The sequence below is a fragment of the Sciurus vulgaris genome (assembly GCF_902686455.1).
Source record: "Sciurus vulgaris genome assembly, chromosome: 3".
NCBI lineage: Eukaryota > Metazoa > Chordata > Mammalia > Rodentia > Sciuridae > Sciurus > Sciurus vulgaris.
In genome coordinates, this window is record NC_136463.1 from 114,113,211 (window position 1) to 114,127,225 (window position 14,015).

The following is a 14,015-nucleotide window of genomic DNA, read 5'->3' on the forward strand; positions in this document are numbered from 1 at the left end:
TGGATGAGTAAAATAGCACTGTGGTTGCTGGTAGATTTAGTCCAAATCTTTCTTGTGGTTGTTGTTATGTGTTAACAAATAAAAATAAAAATGGAAAAATCACGTAATATAGTTGTATAAAAAAGTTAAACCTGAGATAAATTCATTTTGGTATATTAGAACTAGTAGTAAAGAGACAAATAGATCTGGATACAATTTGTTCCTTAAAAAGTCATGGATAACAATGGTGGAAAATAGGTTTTAATGTATACAAAAGAATGCTTTTTCAGAATTTTGAGTTCTTTTTGAAACCATGTATCTTAGAAAATCCCTTTTTAAAAAATCTCTTAAAATTACAGAATAGGGAAGTTTTTCTATTTTCAGCTCTATAAAATCAGTGGGTAAGAGAGGTTTGAAAAGTCTGCCTATTCACAAAGAAATTATTAATCTTGAAAAAAAATTTCTTTCAGTAAATTATAATGGGTTGAAAGAAAGGTTCAATCAAGAAAGCAAATATCACCTCCAGTTGGCTGAGCATTTTAAACTTTTTGAAACATTTTCATGCATATGATCTATTTTTAACCTTGCCATAATTCTAGGAAGCAGAAGTATAATTATTATTGTTTATCTGGCACATAAATAAATTAAAGGAGAATGGGGTATTATTTTATTGTTCAGAATCACAAAACTATTTCATAGATTAACAAGAATCTAGGTCTAATCCCTCCTTAAACTGGAACCACTTTCAATGGAGCTGATAATGGCAAAGGGAATGATAAGCATACAAAGCTAAGTACAAGTGAGGAATATAGGGAAAACAAGGAACACACAAATGAGGTCTTCTTGGAAGGTTCTTTTTGTTAACTGATGAGGTTGTGTACTTAACCTTCAAGCTCAAAGGAAACTGTGATGATATGTTCAGAAATGAGTATCATTAATTTAAAACTCAATTTCTGCAGAAACACAGAAATTTCACTTCCCTAATTTTAAGAACCCTTTCCTTTCAAATTACAAAACTTGTGAAAGTACATCATATAGTATGACTTAATCAAGTGGAAATTTAATTTTTTTGCTTTCAAAAAACTAAAGCATATTTATTCTCTTTTGGACTCACTTATAATAACATGGTTTTCCTATTTGAATAACTTTAAAAAATTTTTTACCTTTCAGGAAGTAATATTTCCCCTTATATTTTACATTAACATGCAGATACTTTTATGCCTATATAAACTATAGAATTATTGATTGAATTAATAAACAGGAAAGAGTTTACTTAAATATGAAAAAGACATCTGTTATGTCAAAGCTCCTTGTTTCTAAAACAGAGTAAATTGAGGGCTTAGTGATTACCACAAAGTTTTATGTATAGCTATATGAATTAACTAACAATGCAATGCTTCAGACTAATTTCAGTAGTGAAATTTACTTCATTGAGGTTATGGTACTACTTTTTGGTTCAAAGACTATACTTTTTAAAAAGTGGATACCTGTGGTCCATCTCTGGCTTCATAGAAGTCACCCACTCTTATTTTTGCACTGAAGCTGAAATTGTCCCTTGAGATATCCATTATTCCATTTCTGCTGAGATACTGAAAAAATCACATATTTTTCCACTTCAGGTTTTAATAATTACAACCCAGCTTTGATGTACAGCTAGCTTCAGGAGACTAATATTTTGTATATACTATCAAGGGGCTATGGATTTATAGATCAACTTAGGTTAAGTATTTTAGACCCATATGAGAGAATATTTTGCATCAAAAAACTTTATCTGAGAAAGGAGTACACTTTTTCTTTGCATGAGCATGCTTAATATGCACCAAATATATATTACTTGGTGAAAAGTATGTACCTTTATTACTTCAGGGTACTGCCTAAGTTTCTTTCCACATGGAGCATAATATGCTACTTCTCCTTGAAGGCGCCCTCCAAAGTTTCTTATTCTTGTCTCTCTCTGCCAGCTACATGTAACAGAAATGAGGGTTATGACATACTTACTTTTAAGAAAGCTTTCAAAAACTAAAAAAAAAAAAAAAAAAAAAAAGATATAAAGTATACAAGTTCTTCAAAAAATACAAAAACAAAAACAAATCTCTAATCATATAACCCAAATAAACTATTTAGTTTCAACTAAAAAATTAATCAAGACTCAATTTCCAAACACTAAACTCTATTAAATTTTTTAGAAAAAATAACTGGAATTAGTTTGAATTCTTAGACATTTTAGTTACATGTGTCAGAATGAACGAATTTTTTACATCTGAAAAGCTTAAAGTCAGAAGAGTAAAGTAAATCTAGCTCTCTGACATTTTGGGCTCAAGTATTTCCAACTTGAAACTTGTCATTTCTAATTAAACAATTTTAGCCAAACTCTGCTTGAGTCCCTCATTTTGAACATCAAGGTTTTCAGTGTCCTTTAACTTCACAAAATCTTCTAACAATCTTAACTATATTACTGCTCTTTGGCTTTTTCAGCCAGCATGATCCCATCCCAATCTGCCACACTTTGACACAGCATAGTCTTAACTGCAGTTTTCTGATATAACTTGTTTGCCCTTTGCTCTGGCTCTTCTACTATAATACCACATGGTATGTTCACTTCTTTTGTAATAGTAGAGAATGAGAAAGCACACATCAAACATGCATAAATAATATGGAGGAAAACAAAATGTAAAACCTTATTTTGCATACCCATATTCCAAAGGAATACGCAGTTCACGTTCATCTGTAACTCTTCTTCTTTTAGAAGTGCCTTTAAGAAAATTCAACTAGTTAATATAAAAGACTAATTTATATAGATGACAACTTTATGATAGTTCAGGTATTTTTCTTTAAAAATATTTTAATGACTTGGATTATCAGTGTATTTCTGAAATTTATACATTTTTAATTGTTTCTCAACAAAACACATTTTATAAGGCAGAAGATTATTTTTCTCTTTTGTCCAAATGACAAAATCATTAGTCTTTCTCTCTGAAGAAAATATAGTCCAAGGTAAAAAAAATATATAGCTTTCTTCCCATTTGTTATTAAAGGGATGGCTGAAGGAATATGTGGGAAATAACAGAGGCTTCAGAAAATCTATTTAGAGTTGTTTTCTTTGAAAATATGACTTTTCAGATGCTAAAAATTTTCACTAACCACGTTGCACATTTTAAGACAATTTAACTTTCATGTTCATATACATCCATGACCAAAACCACAACTAGGTCTTTTAATTAACCTATGTCACAAAGGAATAGGATTATGATTATATGTAAATTTTTCAAAGACAAAGATGAACTTTTACAAATATAAATAAATTAATCTTAAATTAGTAGAATATCATAATGGTTTGTGGTAAATGAAAGTAAAACCAGAGAGATTACAAAGAAGAGAGTGAAATGAGTAAAGCAATAACAAAATATTTTACTATGTAAATCTATATTTTCTTAGTTATTGAATTAGAATAAAGAGTAGTTTCGGAATATTAAATGTGGAGACTTAATAAAGACCTCTAGAAGTTTATAAAAAGTAAAAAAAAAAAGACAGCATGTTAATGGAATAAGAACGTTACTAACAGAAGTGACACTGGCTACATGTTGAGCAGAAGTAGGATTGTCCAAGTGATTTTTTATAAAGTATAAAAAATCCAATTATCAATTGATTATAAAATCAGAGAAGGCTTCAATCAAGAACTGTCATTAATCAGGTTCTTAAATTGAAAATATGGAAAAATTTAAAATAGATCAGGTAATATCCTTTGAAAATACATGCTGAGCTTTATTAGCCAACCTAAAATCTATAACATTTGATTCCAATGAGATCATCTCCAGACCACAGTGTAAATATAAATTCTTGCTATGGTTTGATTTCTACTTTACAATAATAAAAATAAACTGTAGGTACCAGAGTGTGGACTTGAAGTAAGTGTGGAAGAAGATGTGCCAAGAAAAGCAGGTGACTGGGATTCAGAACATAAGGCAGCAGGAGGAGAGCCTGGGGCTTTTCCTATGTGGAGGTTACGAGGTGTTGAGTGAGCTGTGAGACTGATGGAAGGGCTTTTGATAGAGGAAGTTGTTTTATTCAGTTTCAGTGAAGTTTTCTCTCCTTCAGTATCGCTATCTGATTCATCTTGGTCTTTATCATCATCATCTTCTTCTTCTGATCCTTCTGAATCTGATTCTGAATTACTATCTGATTCTGGGAAGTGAAAGAAGCACTTGGATATTATAACTAGATAATGACCAATAATTTGTACTTTGTACCTAAACAGAATAGTTCAGAGGAACCAGTATCTGTGAGTGAGAATTCAAATAATCAATTTTCCCAAAGAATAAATGTAAAAATTATAAGCTATTAGAGAACAATGTATGGTAGGCATATAAAGCCTCAAGATTCTTCTAAAATTATCAGTTTAAGTAAAGACTTGAAATAATTCTCACATGACACTATTCACATGATGAGTTCTGCTTAATGGCTTTATTCTTAATGTCCATAATGGCTTCAAAATCACTTTTAACTAAAATGGAAAAACTAAGGAGATAGAGGGAATATAACTGACTATTCAAAGTAACAGATTTCAATGGCTTAAGAAGCATACCAAGTCTAGTGTGAGGAAGAGAAGTCTAGAACCATCATCATTCCTAATTTGGGATTTGGAGTAAAAGAAAAGAGTTGTCGAGGGGAGATTCTTGGTTGCTTTTGCCTTTTTGGTTATAGTTTGTTGTTGTTATTGTTTTTAGGTATAATATTTCATAAAAAATAAGCTTATAGAAATAATTATGGAAGGACAGTAGTTCAATAATTTAAGTTTGACCTAGTATGAAGTCCTACATATAATACAACTATTCTTTCAGATATGTAAAATCGATTACTGGGTTAACTTTGATAAATATAGGATGGATACTTGGATTGTATCATGAAGGTTTTCAGAACAACAGCACTGAGGAATTCTATTTGGTGTAGTACTACCTGCCTAAATTGAGGTTCATTATAAAAGTTAATTTCTAAAAGTGATGAATATTGATATTCAGTATCCATCATGCATTATATTCACAATATTACAAGGAAGAATTATTCTTACCCTGAGAAGTAGTTTGCTTTTAACTTATACTTTAACTTGTATAATGGATGATATTTTTCTATTTATTTTCATAATTAAGTAACTACATGATCAGTAACAAATCCACAGATTGTATAAAATGCATTTCATCTTTGTATTTAAAATTTAAGAGACTTTATATTTTATATTTTTATAAAATAATCCCCATCCCCTCAAAAAAAAAAAAAAAAACTAGAAAGGAACCAAAATTAAATTAGGGCATCACTCCACAATTCCTTATATTATTTAATGAATTCTATGCTATCAATGGACATTTAGGGATTTAGATTTTTTTTACCTTCTGAATGACTGTGACTAAAATTATACCTCTGTTCAAAATATGTAGTGACATATTTTAACAAGTAGCAGAAGAGATGAGAAAAAGAGACATGTGGTCCTGAATGAAATGAAAATTAAGCAAGCTGATGAAACTGTTTAATTCATGTGTCATTTATATTTACTTTAAAATTATTATTTGTCAATGTCAGATGAACACAATGAAAATTTAACTTACAATTTACAATATCAATTATGCTTATATTTTACAAGCTCATTATAGAAATGCACAAAGCTATATGAAACAAAATGAATGAGAAAGACGTCAAGTCTTTGAATTAAGATCTTTAAAATGTTTTGGGGTTCACATAGCACTTACAGAATTACTTTAAAATTTAAAATAGAAAATAACCTGATTGACTGTCATCAGAGTCATCATCTTCATCATCTTCCTCATCTTCTTCCTCATCATCTTCCTCTTCATCCTCATTTGAATCTTCAGAATCTTTACTACTGGGAATGTCTGAATCTGTTCCTCTGAATTGTTCCACCAAAGATTTTGCAGGATGAGAGAGATGCTGTGGTTTTAATGTGTTTACATTATTGCTAACTGCTTTTTCCTTCCCTTGATTATGCAGTATGGAAGAGGCAGAGGGAATTACGGGTGTCTGATTGCCCAGGGTTCTTCTCCCACTTGTACTCAAATTTACAGGTGAGGAAAAAGGGGTGCTACTTACAGTAGCAATGTTTTCATTCATCTTACTCTGTAGTTTAGTTTTGGTAGTAAGTGCTAGAGGAGCTTCTTGAATGACACTTTGAATAACTCCATTTGGTTGGTGATTACCTAAAAGTGCATTTGTCAAGAATGGATTAGGGTGGTTGTTTTCTAATGTTTGTTTTGGATGTGCTGGTGAGCTAGAGGTTGCTTTTGGATTTGACAAAGCTGCAATAACCTTCTTCAGGCTCTTAGATGACTCCTGTTTCTTTAACTGTGATGGGAATGTCTGTTTAAGTTGTTCCTGTAGAAATAAAGTTAAAAAAAATAAATTACAGGGCTGGGGTTGTGGCTCAGTGGTAGAGCACTTGCCTAGCATGTGTGAGGCACTGGGTTTGATTCTCAGCACCACATGTAACTAAATTAAATAAAGATCCATGGACAACTAGAAAATATTCAAAAATAAATAATTAATTAATTAAAATATACCATATAAAGATCACTTTTATTTTCAAGATATGAAAACTGTTCATATGCAAATTTAAATAATGATATATACATGCTATAAAAGGAGTGGCAGTGATAACTAGTTGGCTGCTGAACTCTGACTAGACCTAACATATTTAAAATTTATTTTTCCCCCTTGAAATATGTATGCTGCCGACTCCGCCTGTTTCCTGTTGCTCTCATTCTCAGAATAATCCAAACCTCAAACCCTAAAAATATATTTTCTTTTTTCCAAATTGGCCCTATTACCATTGCTTTGGAATCTTTCATTAAAATTGGCTCAAATTTAAGCCATGCCATTATTTATTCTTAACCAACTCTCAATACCAATGCCAATTTCATCTTAGATTAAGCCTTATTTTATTATATTAGCTTCCTGGAGAACTCCCAAATTTGTAAACTCTACATTTCAGTTTAATATTTAAATTATTTCATAAGTAGGCATTAACATATCTTTCTAATTGAACTGGACTATAAGCCAAGACTATGCCTGTCATATTTTTACTGCTCACACACTCACATATCTATTTGATCTGTATGAAATATTCTCCTTTTCTAAATTTCAAATGGATGAAATACTGTTCATTCTTCAACATCTAACCCAAGAAGCTCCCTCCAACACCTCTATTGCGGCCTTCAAAGCATACTTTGCCTCTATTCTTTGGGCTTCTTTATCTCCTTATATATCATAGGACTTTTAGTATATGTAGTATAAACCCATATACCTTAAATGTCTAAGGAGATAAGTTTACATTTTTGATAAATTCATTAGGGTAGAAATACTGTCATTTATGGTCTTTTTGAAACATTACTCAGCCCTACCCTTAGTATGTACTCACAAAACAATTTAGATTGCTGAATAAATGATTTCTTGAGCAAGAAAAAAATTTTTTTTTGATACTGGGGATTGAACCCTGGGGCACTCAACCACTCCGCCACATCCCCAGCCCTTTTTTGTATTTTTTTTTTTTTTTTTTCAGGGTCTCACTGAGTTGTTTAGGGTCTTGCTAAGTTGCTGAGGCTGGCTTTGAACTCACAATGCTCCTCCAGAGATGCTGGTATTACAGGAGTGCAACACAGCGCCCGGCAAGAAAACATCTTTGAAGCAGACATGTAACATACTGGGGGCTGGCGGTACAGCTTGGTGGCAGAGTACTTGCCTAGCATGGGTTCAATCCCCAATACCACACACACAAAAAATAAAGATAAAAAAGATACTAAGGTGGCGGAAATGGGGGTTCAGTGTAATGTGTGATTTGCTTTAGAGTGTCTTAAGCACTTTAGCATTTGAAGAAGTAAATAGTTTAGAAAAATAACAATTTTCTGGGGAAATTTAATTTAAAAACCATTAAGCCATAAAATATATAGCCATAAATAAGAAAAAAATTAGCTATTAGAATCTCCTTGAAAACAAGTCATATAAATTACATTAATATAATTGAAACAATGTATAAAAATAAACTAAAGTTACTAAAATATTTAACAGAAATGCAGTTGAGTTTTATAACCTTAGGTAAAATTCTACATTGAAAATAACTGCTTTGAGGATATAAAATCAACACCCATAAATCTAAAACATTTCTAACTGATGAATCCTCTGAAAGAGAAATGAGGAAAACAACTCCATTCACAATAGCCTCAAAAAAAAAAAAAAAAAAAAAAAAAAAAAAAAACCTTGGGAATCAAATTAACAAAAGAGGTGAAAGACCTGTATGATGAAAACTACAGAATTCTAAAGAAAGAAATTAAAGAAAACCTTACAAGATGGAAAGATCTCCCATGTTCTTGGCTAGGCAGAATTAATATTGTAAAAATGGCCATACTACCAAAAGCATTATTCAGATTCAATGCTATTTCAATTAAAATCCCAATGTCTTTCCTCATAAAAATAGAGAAAACAATCATGAAATTCATCTGGACAAATAAGAGACCCAGAATAGCCAAAGCAATACTTAGCAAGAAGAGTGAAGCAAGAGGCATTGCAATACCAGAACTTAAACTACACTACACAGCTATAGTAACAAAACTGGCATGGTATTGTAACCAAAACAGGCAGAACAATGATACAGAATAGAAGACACAGAGACAAACCCACATAAATACAGGTATCTCATACTAGATAAATGGACCAAAAACATATAATGGAGAAAAGATAGGCTTTATAACATATAGTGCTGGGGAAAATCCATATGGAGCAAAATGAAATTAAACCTCTTTCTCTCACCCTGCATAAAACTCAACTCAAAATGGATTGAGGACCTAGGAATCTTTCAGACCAGAGATGCTACACCAAATAGAAGAAAAAGTGGGCCCAAATCTTCATCATGTGGGCTTAGGACCAGACTTCCTTAACAAGACTCGTAAAGTGCAAGAAAAAAATCAAGAATCAGTAAATGGGGTGGATTCGAACTAAAAAGGTTTTCATCAGGGAAGGAAACAATAATGTGAAGACAGAGCCTATAGAGTGGGAAAAAAAACTTTACTACACACACTTCAGATAGAGCACTAATCTCCAGGATTTACAAAGAACTCAAATACAAATACCCCAATCAATAAATGGGCTAAGGATCTAAGCAGATCCTTCATTGAAGAAGATATACAATCAAGCAAAAAATATATTAAAAAATGTTCAACATCTCTAGTAATTAGAGAAATGCAAATCCAAACTACTCTAATATTTCAATTCACACCAATTAGAATGGCAATTATCAAGAATTGTTTTTTCTTTTTTTTTTTTTTACGGTGCTAAAGATTGAACTCAGGGCCTTGTGCTTGCAAGGCAAGCACTCTACCAGCTGAGCTATATCCCCAGCCCAATAATTAAGAATAGAAGCAACAACAAGTGTTGGAGAGGATGGGGGTAAAAAGGTACACTCACACATTGCTGTGGGATTGCAAATTGGGGCAACCACCCTGGAAAGTGGTATGGGGATTCCTTAGAAAACTTGGAATGGAACCACCATTTGACCCAGTTATCCCACTCTTTGGCCTATACCCAAAGGACTTAAAATCAGCATACTACAGTGATGCAGACACATTAATGTTTACAGCAGCTTAATTCACAATAGCTAAATTGTGGAACCAACCTAGGTGTGCTTCAATAGATGAACGATAAAGCAACTGTGGTATATATACAAAATAGAATATTACTCAGCCTTAAAGAAGAATAAAATTATAGCATTAGAAGGTAAATGGATGGAGTTGAAGAATAACATGCTAAGCAAGATAAGCCAATCCTAAAAAACAAAGGTCAAATATTTTCTCTGATAAGTGGATGCTGATTCATAAAGGGGGTGAATGGAAGAACTTTGGATTGGGCAGAGGGGAATGAAGGGAGGGAGAAGTGGGGTGGGAAAGATAGTGGAATGAGACATCATTATCCTGTGTACATGTAGGATTGTATGAAGGATGTGACTCGACATGGTGTACAATCAGAGAAATGAAAAGTTGTACCCCATTTGTGTGCAATGAATCAAAATGCATTCTGCTTTCACGTATAACTAAATAGAACAAATAAAAATAGATTAAAAAAAAGAAAGGAAAATGACCACTTTGAAATTAAAATCAGCAGTGGCGCCAGCATCAGACTGGGCCCCTCGCACTCAAATAAGCAAACATTTGTGATAGAATTTTACAAATATACAGAGGAAATGTCACATAAAATTATTTATTAAATATTTTAAAGTAGCAGTACTAACAAGTAGTAAAGCAATTTCTATATAAACTTCACCTTATTAAACATTCTTATTGTATGAGTTTAGAAAATTAACTTTTTATAAACAAAGGCTGCCATATTCATACCAAGGGCAATATTTCACGAAGAGAAAGTATTTAATTAGTATTTATTCAATTAATAAAATATGGAAAATTACACTAAATACTTGGATTTATCTTTTAGAAGGAGTGCTATTTCTTAAATAAAATATTTTTCTATATATGATTTAAATTTTTGGCAGAAAAATTTAGAATATTTTAATCTCATAGAACATAATTGTCATGTAATCATTTTGTAGTTTTATAGGTAGTAAATTCTCCTTCTAAATACATAGGACCGAGACTGACCGCAGACCGCCAGTGGAGCACCAGCTGCCTGCTGCTGCCTGGAAGTTCACTGTCACAGGACCTGCAGGTTTGATTACACGTGGCTGCTGCCATTTTGAGACAACAGCCAGGCCCCGTAGGACCCCTGGCTGGACTGACTGAGCCCCATCTCCAGGATGCCTCAGCCCGACCAATCACTCCCTGCCTCTGGGGCCCTCACATCAACTGACTGCTCCCTGCCGCCAGAACCCCCAGACCAACTGACTGTGCCCTATCACCGGGAACCCAGACCAACTGATTGCACCCGGCCTCCTGGATCCCACAACCACACCAAATACACCCGACCTCCAGGACCACTGTCGGACCAACTGCATCCTGTCTCCAGGACCTCCAGCTGACCACGTCCACCCCTGAGCTGCAGCTCCCCATTTGCCAACACATTTGGAAGCCAGAGCAGCCATCTTGGATATTCCTGGAAGCCATAGCTCTGATCTTCGGGTGGGGCAAATCCCATCTTGCGACACCTGCTGGAGGCTTGAAGCCCATTGTCAGGTACCCCTCATACATCAGGAGGTTTCATTAGTATATGATTGTTATACAGTAGATTTTCTTTTTTCTCCTTTTTAAAAAAAATATTTAAGTTTTTATTTCTTTATGTTTCTTGCTTTCTTTTCCTCCTGTTTACCTGTTCCCTCAGAGTCACTTTCTCCCTTATTTACATGATGTTATTGTCCCCATAGGGGCTATTTGGTCTAGGATTGCATAGTGTCTGATTTGGGTACTGCTAATATTGATCTCCCCTTAAGGAAAGGGTTTTGGACACCTATAGGGCCACTATAAGCCTATAGGGGGAAATCTGCAATACCGCAGATCTGCAGCGCTAGAGGGGAAGATACATGAACATCATGAAAAAACAAGGGAAGAAAAATGATCCAAACAAATCTAGATTCTATAGTAACAGAATCCAATGACAGTATATTAGAAGAAATGTCAGAAAAGGACTTCAGATTATACATGATTAAGATGATTCGTGAAGCAAAGGATGAGATAAAAGAGCAAATGCAGGCAATGAACGATAATACCAATAAGCTGAAAGAGCACCTGCAGGAAGCAAAAGATCATTTCAACAAAGAGATAGAGATTCTCAAAAAAAACCAAACAGAAATCCTTGAAATGAAGGAGACAATAAACCAAATAAAAAACTCAATGGAAAGCATCACCAACAGACTAGAATCTTGAAAATAAAGTCGCCCAAACAGAGAAGATGGTAAGAAATCATGAACAGAATGTCTAAGAACTATGGGACATCATGAAAAGACCAAATTGAAGAATTATTGGGATTGAGGAAGGCACAGAGATACAAACCAAAGGAATGAATAATCTATTCAATGAAATAATATCAGAAAATTTCCCAAACCTGAAGAATGAAATGGAAAATCAAATACAAGAGGCTTACAGAACACCAAATGCACAGAATCACAACAGATCACACTAAGGCACATTATAATGAAAATGCCTAACATTCAAAATAAAGATAGGATTTGGAAGGTCGCGAGAGAAAAGCATCAGATTACATATAGGGGGAGACCAATATGGATAGCAGCCGACTTCTCAACCCAGACTCTAAAAGCTAGAAGGGCCTGGACCAACATATTTCAAGCTCTGAAAGAACATGGTTGCCAACCAAGAATCCTATACCCAGCAAAACTAACCTTCAGATTTGAAGATGAAATAAAATCCTTCCATGATAAACAAAAGTTAAAAGAATTTACAAATAGAAAGCCTAAATACATAGGACCAAAAGGGTCATGAAAGCAAAAGTGTTCCCATTACATTTGAATTTTCTGCAACTGTTCTATGCTAAAATTCTAAAGAATTTCTTCCCAGATATTTATACCTTTATGTTTTCAATAACCAAAGATTATTGCATTGATCCTAGGATAGTTATCAGTTACTTTTTTATAATACGCATAATGTTCCTTTTGATATTAGGGTGGTATGTTAAAAGAAGATGGAGAGATTACTGAGACCAGTAGAGTAGTAAATCTCTTGGTGCTTTAAGATATCAATTTGGATAGGTGTGAAGGTCTGTTCTACCTCTAAGCTCTTACTTTCCCAGCCCCTACCTAAGTTTCTGCAGGCTGCAAACGTGATCCAGATAAAATCTGACTGAAATACCAAATTCCACTACCAAATTCCACTCCTGGTCTATGTATACCAGGCATATGTACTGATTTGAATCACATCTACAATGTAAAGGTGTAAAGGAGCCAATAATAAACATTTGAGAAAATTATAAACTAATGAGGAAGACAAACATGTACATAGTGGGTTGCATGAAACGAGAGATTTTTTCATTAGAAATAAAGCAACTATATGGTACACTGCTACACAGAGATAAGTAGATAACTTATAAAAGAAGCACTTATAAAATATCCTGGATCTGAATACAAGGCTCTGATAGAGTAGAAAACATCATTTATAGTTGAGTCTAATGTAAATATCCATTCAACATAAAATGTTTTTCATTAAACACTATTATAATTTGAAATTTTTATTATACTCTAAGAATGATTTCTAGATAGAAAGGAAATCAAGTTTTTTCATCAGAATGGCTGGTTTAAATCCTTTCTGCCTTTAACTTGTTATATGATGTTAACAAGTGACTTCACTTCTAAGCCTTTACCTTACATGGTTTGATAAAGATGAATTAAGATCACATGTGCAACCACAAGACTGGGATCCAAATTAGAATAAAATGTACTCCATGTTTGTATAAATAAGTCAAATTATACTCTACTGTCACATATAACTAACAAGAATGAAAATAAAAAAATTTTAAAAAATCATATGTGCAAAAACCTAGCTTGCCTACATTTATTAAGCAAGTGTTTAAAGACTTTCTACTAAGTAGTATATTTTATAAATATAAAAATTCTTATTTGTGGAAACATTTTAGAAATCATTTGAAAAACTTAAGGAATCTGTTGGGATGCAAATAAATTATGATGCAATTCTGTGAATTCGTTTACCTTTTTTCCCCCAATAGGACTGGGTATTGAACCCAGGACTTCACACATACTAGGCAAGAGCTCCACCACTGAGACACATCCCTAGCCCTTTTTATTTTATTTTGAGATAGGGTCTCCATAAGTTGCCCCGGGTGGCCTCAAATGATTCTCTTGCCTCAGCTTCTCAAGTCATTGAGGTTTCAGCTGCTTGTTCTTACAAGCTCATAGAAAGAACTTCAAGAGAGCTGCACTAAATAGCAGGCAGGAATTTATTAGAAAGATAGACAATACAGATGTTCAGGACAGATTGAATTGGTCACCTCAGGGAGGGTCTTACAGAATTTTTACAGGCTGGACTTTCTCCCCTCTCTGAAACTGGAAGAAGCAGATGCTGAACCCAGAA

At 33.4% G+C, this 14,015-nt stretch overlaps 1 protein-coding gene across 16 annotated transcripts in view; it reads right to left on the reverse strand.

Moving 5' to 3' along the window:
- The window catches only part of BAZ2B (bromodomain adjacent to zinc finger domain 2B), a 177,669-nt gene that overhangs the window by 103,034 nt on the left and 60,620 nt on the right, over positions 1 to 14,015 (reverse strand). For 10 of the 16 annotated variants that reach the window (XM_079131733.1, XM_079131731.1, XM_079131739.1 and 7 more), the window contains 5 exons: positions 5,751 to 6,357; positions 3,868 to 4,161; positions 2,671 to 2,731; positions 1,832 to 1,940; positions 1,467 to 1,568 (listed from right to left, as the gene is read on the reverse strand). In XM_079131733.1, coding sequence (XP_078987859.1) covers positions 1,467 to 1,568; positions 1,832 to 1,940; positions 2,671 to 2,731; positions 3,868 to 4,161; positions 5,751 to 6,357 — 1,173 coding nt within the window. The remainder of the gene's footprint in view (positions 1 to 1,466; positions 1,569 to 1,831; positions 1,941 to 2,670; positions 2,732 to 3,867; positions 4,162 to 5,750; positions 6,358 to 14,015) is intronic. The other 6 variants (XM_079131735.1, XM_079131744.1, XM_079131734.1 and 3 more) reach the window with 2 other exon arrangements.